Source organism: Lampetra planeri, chromosome 45, assembly GCF_965212315.1.
Source record: "Lampetra planeri chromosome 45, kcLamPlan1.2.h2, whole genome shotgun sequence".
NCBI lineage: Eukaryota > Metazoa > Chordata > Hyperoartia > Petromyzontiformes > Petromyzontidae > Lampetra > Lampetra planeri.
The window spans coordinates 9,457,048-9,463,291 of record NC_136151.1 but is presented as its reverse complement, the minus strand read 5'-3'; the positions used below and the strand labels follow the sequence as shown (position 1 = coordinate 9,463,291).

The window sequence follows — 6,244 nt, the reverse complement described above, 5'->3', positions numbered from 1 at the left end:
GGGCGAGTGAGGGGGTAAGTGAGTTGGTGAGTGAGTCGGTAGGTGAGTGAGGGGTTGGGTGAGAAGGTGAGTGAGGGGGTGGGTGAGTAGGTGAGTGAAGGGGTGGGTGAGTAGGAGAGTGACTCGGTAGATGAGTGAAGGGGTGGGTGAGTAGGTGGGTGAGTAGGTGAGTGAGTCGGTGGGTGAGTGAGGGGGTGGGTGAGTAGGTGAGTGAGTCGGTGGGTGAGTGAGGGGGTGGGTGAGTAGGTGAGTGAGTCGGTGGGTGAGTGAGGGGGTGGGTGAGTAGGTGAGTGAGTCGGTGGGTGAGTGAGGGGGTGGGTGAGTAGGTGAGTGAGTCGGTGGGCGAGTGAGGGGGTGGGTGAGTAGGTGAGTGAGTCGGTGGGTGAGTGAGGGGGTTGGTGAGTTGGTGAGTAAGGGGGTGGATGAGGTGGTGAGCGTGGAACAGATGGAGATTAGTCCACACACATGAGTGCTGTTGGTAGCGAGTAGCAGCTGTAGCAGTGCCTAACAAGGTCTGGCACGGCACACGAGGGGGTGGGTGGCCAGCACCACGCCCGGCCGCCTTTGTCTCACCAAGTGGCGATGTTTACTACACACCGCACCAGGTACTCATTTGAGGCTGAGTCGACCTAGGGGAGGCCCACGACCGGTTCAGATAATCGCCAGTGGTGTTAGCCGTGAGTTGGAATCGAACTCAGGTCGCCAGGTTCGTAGCGCAGCGTAGCGCTAACCACTACACTACCGCTCCCCACACACCCACTCACACACAACAACAACAACAACCGCCATTCGCCATTAAGTGGCGGTGACGTCACCACGACGCTTGTGCCAGGCCATGTGCACCTTGAGGCCAGGGTGCACATGGCCTGGCACACACACATCCACACTCACACACATCCACACACACACATCCACACACATCCACACTGACTCACACACACACACACTGACACACACACACGTGCACTGACAAAGCGTGCCGTTTCTGATAAGGCGGCTCAGTCAATCTACTTGAAAGTGAGTGAGAGAGAAAGAAATAGAGAAGATAACAAAAATGCCTCAAATATAGCACCACCACCACCACAATCTTTCCCAACCGTTGTAACCCCCCCCATCCCCAGAAACTGATAATCACAGTCCGTTGTGTAACCCACGCCACCACCACCCAAAGACAACTGGTGAGCGAATTAGATTTTTTTGTTATCTGCACAGAAGTCCACAGCGAAGGGGCAATATAAAGTGGACTTCGTGGTCCGGCACGTTTGAGGGTCAAACAGGGGCAGGCATCGGCAGCTGCGCCGTCAGCCTGCACGCGTGTGAGGTCATAGTCCGTAGCCTCGGCACTGAGACCCATAGACACAGCACTGAGACCCATAGACTCAGCACAGAGACCCATAGATTCAGCACTGAGACCCATAGACTCAGCACAGAGACCCATAGACTCAGCACTGAGACCCATAGATTCAGCACTGAGACCCATATGCTCGGCACTGCACCATAGTCTCATCACTGAGACCCATAGACTTAACACGAAGATTTAAAGACTCAGAACTGCACCATAGACTCGGCATTGAGACCAATAGACTCAGCACTGAGACCCATATATTCGGGACTGAGACTCACAGACTTGGCACTGAGACCCATAGACCCAGCACTGCACCATAGACTAAGCACTCCCCACAGACTGAGCACTGCAGCATACACACCTAACACCTCACAGCGTACACCACACACACCGCACACTCCCACACACACACCCAAACACACCACACAAACACCCTAAACACACACACACCACACAACACAAACCCCACACACACACCCAAACACACCACACAGTCACCCTACACACACACTACACACACACCCCACACACACCACACAAAACACCACACAACACACAAACCTAAACACGCCACAGAGACACCCTACACACACCACACACACCCCACACACACCACACAACACACACCCCACACACACCCAAACACACCACATAGACACCACACACACACCCCACTCACACACCACACAACACACCACACACACACCACACACACATCCAAACACACCACACAGACACCACACACACCACACAACACACCACACACACCACACACACACCCCACACACAACACACCACACACACCACAACCCACACACTCCACACAACACCCCACGCAACGCACCAGACACACCACACTACAAATATGGGACCTTGGTCTTCGCATGTTATTGTTCATTCACGTTTCGAACGACCCTCGGCAGAATCCCGAGTTTGGACGGACGCTGCTGAGGTTGACGACTCGGCTCGTTCGCGTCCTCGCATTTGCGCGGCAGATTTTTTGGTGCCACCCTGGATAATAATAGCCCGTGTCTCCTGAATGTTGGGCCACGCTGTATAATAATATCCCTGTGTGTCCTGACTTTTGGGCCACCCTGTATAATAAACACATTCATGGGGAGGGAGCTGGTAGGAACGTTGGGTTGCTCGGTCAATGGCCAGGGTCAACGGCGGCGTGGTGTATTCCGTAAATATGGCCGACTGTGAGGGCGGGCACAAGCCGGCGTGAGTAGGTTAAACGTTGAGTTTTATAAGGGCACCACGGGGTGACCAGCCCCTCCCCACCCAGCCCTACCCTCCCCACCCAGCCCCTCCCCACCCTGCCCTCCCAGCCCCTCCCCACTCTCCGCTCCCCACCCACCCCCATCTTCCCCACCCAGCCCCTCCCTGCACGACGGACGGACGGACACAATAATCCGCTGTGGGTTGGTGTAACCAGGAGGTTCCTACTAGTATTATCCTGTGTCTCCTGAATTTTGGGCCATCCTGTATAATAAGAATAACCCCTATGTGACTTTTGGGTAAATGGATGAGCGAGTGGGTGCGTGAGTAAGTGGGTGAGTGGGCAAGTGAGCGAGTGGGTGATCGAGTTGGTGAGTGAGTTACTTTGTGAGCGAGTGGTTGAGTGAGTGGGTGAGTGAGTGGGTAAGTTGATGAGCGAGTGGGTGAGCGAGTACGTGAGTGGCTGAGTGGCTAAAATCAAGTGACGAATTGGCATGTTCTGTTTATGTGCCAACCCTTACGAGTTGGCTGTGTCGGGTGGTGGCAGGTTTAACGCCCCAACATTTATATATTTAAGCGATCTAACCACCAAAATAATAACCTCTACTGTGGATTTCGTATTATGTGCGTGTGCGGTGATTTCTTTTAACTGTCTTATTGGCAGGTCGCCCCTCGCAAAATAGGTTTTGAACATCAATAATTAATTTATTTATGTTTGACCTGCTTAAATAAAGGTGACGTAAAGAAACCCCGCCGTGCTCCTTTCACGAGTGGACTGGGTGCTATCTTACACCGGCGGTGGCTTCTTCTTAACCTGGGGTGCACCACGCCATCTCCTAAAGGGCGAGACGTGGCCAGATTTTTGTTTTTTAGAAGGCAAATCAAACGAAACGCACAAATGAAGAACGGGGCACGTTATGTTACAACTGTGTGTTTATTGACATTATTACAAAAAATTTTAACAATTCAGAATCGGTGAGGTGTTACGTAGGCTGCCAGTAAAACGTTGAGAACCACTGCACTACACTATGCACTTCACTAGACACTACACTGTATACTACACTACACGCTACACTATAGACTACACTACCCTATTCACTACACTATACACGTTAAGAACCATCCCCTCTCTTCTTGGTTCTTTCGGTAACGTCACGTAGAAGGGAAGTAATAAAATAATAAAAATGAAACATAATAAAATAATTCTCACGAAGTTTCGGCCACAACGCAAGCAGCCGTCCTCAGGTGAAACCAGGTCTGTCGAGGCGACAGCATCTGTCGCCTCGACAGACCTGGTTTCACTGCTTGCGTTGTGGCCGAAACGTCGTGAGAATTATTTTATTATGTTTTATTTTTATTATTTTATTACTTCCCTTCTACGTGACTTTACCGAAAGAACCAAGAAGATGAATCCCTGCAGTCACGAAAGCTTTAAATCGAAACCATCCCCCTGTCTCTACACGGTACAGGAACGGAACAAAAAAAAAAGGCTCACCCTTTCACCCGCCGTCGAAAATTTTCCTATCGACCCGACGCCTACTCGATTCCGTCAGCGGGTCAGCCCCGGTCTTATCTAATCTGCCACGGAAATTTATACTGTGAGGGGGTTGGGTAGGGGGGTCTTAAACAGGGCACTTCGCACAGCATCAACAGCGGCGCAAGAACACGCGTGCACGTGCCCGTGTGCGTGCATTCGTTCATGAATGTAATGGCGGGGGGGGTGGGGGTGGGGTGACGGAGTTCGGTCAAAAAACAAAATGGCCCCCACCTCACCCGGTGGTGCCGGACGGTGAGGTTGTGGTGAGTGAGAGCCACGCCATGGCGGGCGCGGGTGGACAGGCAATTCCAGTATCGGCTGTAGCCATGCCCTCCATTCTTTACGCTTGCATGTGGAACGTGGACCCCGCCAATGGAACATCTTCACTGGTTAGAAACATTAAAGCTGGCCTGCCTACGATCCATCCTGGGTTTAACCAGGCCGGATTGTGTGAGGAGCTCACAAATCCTTAAAAGATCTTGACAAAGTCCCATCGGTGAGCTCCTCCGGCAGGCAAGGCTGCGTTGGCTGGGCCATATAACCCGCATGGCCAGCCACCGCATGCATAGACAGCTTTTGTTCGTCGGGATATCGGGGGCTAAATAGGCACGGCACGGGCTGGAGAAGAGATGGAGTGACGTGGTATAAGAGGATGTGGGGCTGAGTGGACTTGCCAATGACTGGTACCAGCGGTGTCAATATCTGCTTCTATGGAGGAGGCTCTTGAAGGATGCTGCTACTGGGCAATTGGAGGCAGTCACCCTCCAGCAACAACGGAGGGCGGAGGAGCGACGCTCGCAACAACGAGCGGAGCACCGAGCAGCTAAAGTGCAACGAGTTGGCACAGTAGGGGGCACAGGTAGTGGTGCGTCTCAGTCAGTCGACCCATTGCACCTGCAGGGTCTGGCCCGAAACCTCCTACCAGCGGGCATTCGGCACTTCACGTGGCCTTAAAGTGCACACAGCCTGGCACAAGCGGCGTCATAGTGACGTGACCGACACTTAGTGGCAAATGGCAGCTGTTGTTGTTGGAGATAGAGGTGACTTAAATCGATGAAAGGGAGGAAGCATCTTCTTGGTTCTTTCGGTAAAGTCACGGAGAAGAGAAATAATAAAATAATATAAATAAAACAGCGTCTGACGCTGTCTTTCCGACAGACCTGTTCTTCACTTGAGGACGGCTGCTTGCGTTGTGGCCGAAACGTCGTGAGAATTGTATTTTATTATGTAAATTTTGGTATTATTTTATTATTTCCCTTCTACGTGACTTTACCGAAAGAACCAAGACGATGAATCCCTGCAGTCACGAAAGCTTTAAATCGAAATTTAAGGGAGGGAAGCAATCAAAATGCGGTGAATTTTCCCTCCCTCCCTCCCCTCCCCTCTCTCCCTCTCCCCCCTCCATTACCTCCCCTCCCTCCCTCCCCCCCTCATTTTACCTACACCCTCCCTCCCTCCTATCCCTCCATCTCTCCCTCCATTATCTCCCCTCCCTCCCTCCCCCCCTCCCTCCTTCGCCTCCTCCCTCCCTCCCTCCACCACCCTCCCCTCCCTCCCTCCCTCCCTCTCCCCCCCCTCCCCCTCCCCTCCCCTCCCTCTCCCCCTCCATTACCTCCCCTCCATTACCCTCGCCTTCCTCCCCCCCTCATTTTACCTACACCTCCCTCCCTCCTATCCCTCCATCTCTCCCTCCATTACCTCCTACCCTCCCCTCCCTCCCCCCTCCCTCCTTCGCCTCCTCCCTCCACCACCTCCCCTCGCTCCCTCCCTCCCCCCCGCTCCCCTCCTAGTAAATTAACGAGTTGACATGGCCAGAATCGGCCGTCCTCCTCCTCCCACCCCCTGCCGCTGCGACTCAGCGCCGTCGGGACGACGTCATCGACGGCGTCATAAGCGCTAACGACGTCGTCGAAGAAGAAGCCGCCGCCGCCGCTCGCCGAGGACGCCCACACGTCGCGCCTCCGCTCCGTTGGCTCCGCGCTGGGGAGGGCCGCCTTGTCGCGGCCATCGCTCGACGAGCCCACGTAGGAGAGGAAATGGAGCACCGTGTAGACCCTGCCGGCCACCACCGGGAGGGTTGGGATAGAGGCACGCGGGTGAAGCAAGCGGGGTGACGAATTGGCCGACGTTCTCCGTAGGTG

At 53.9% G+C, this 6,244-nt stretch overlaps 1 protein-coding gene across 1 annotated transcript in view; it reads right to left on the bottom strand.

The window, feature by feature from the left end:
- Positions 1 to 1,269: 1,269 nt before the first annotated feature.
- Positions 1,270 to 6,244, bottom strand: part of LOC144733200 (uncharacterized) — a 19,693-nt gene continuing 14,718 nt past the window's right edge. The window contains exons 10-11 of the mRNA XM_078614992.1: positions 5,943 to 6,158; positions 1,270 to 1,306 (exon numbers count right to left, since the gene is read on the bottom strand). Coding sequence (XP_078471118.1) covers positions 1,270 to 1,306; positions 5,943 to 6,158 — 253 coding nt within the window. The remainder of the gene's footprint in view (positions 1,307 to 5,942; positions 6,159 to 6,244) is intronic.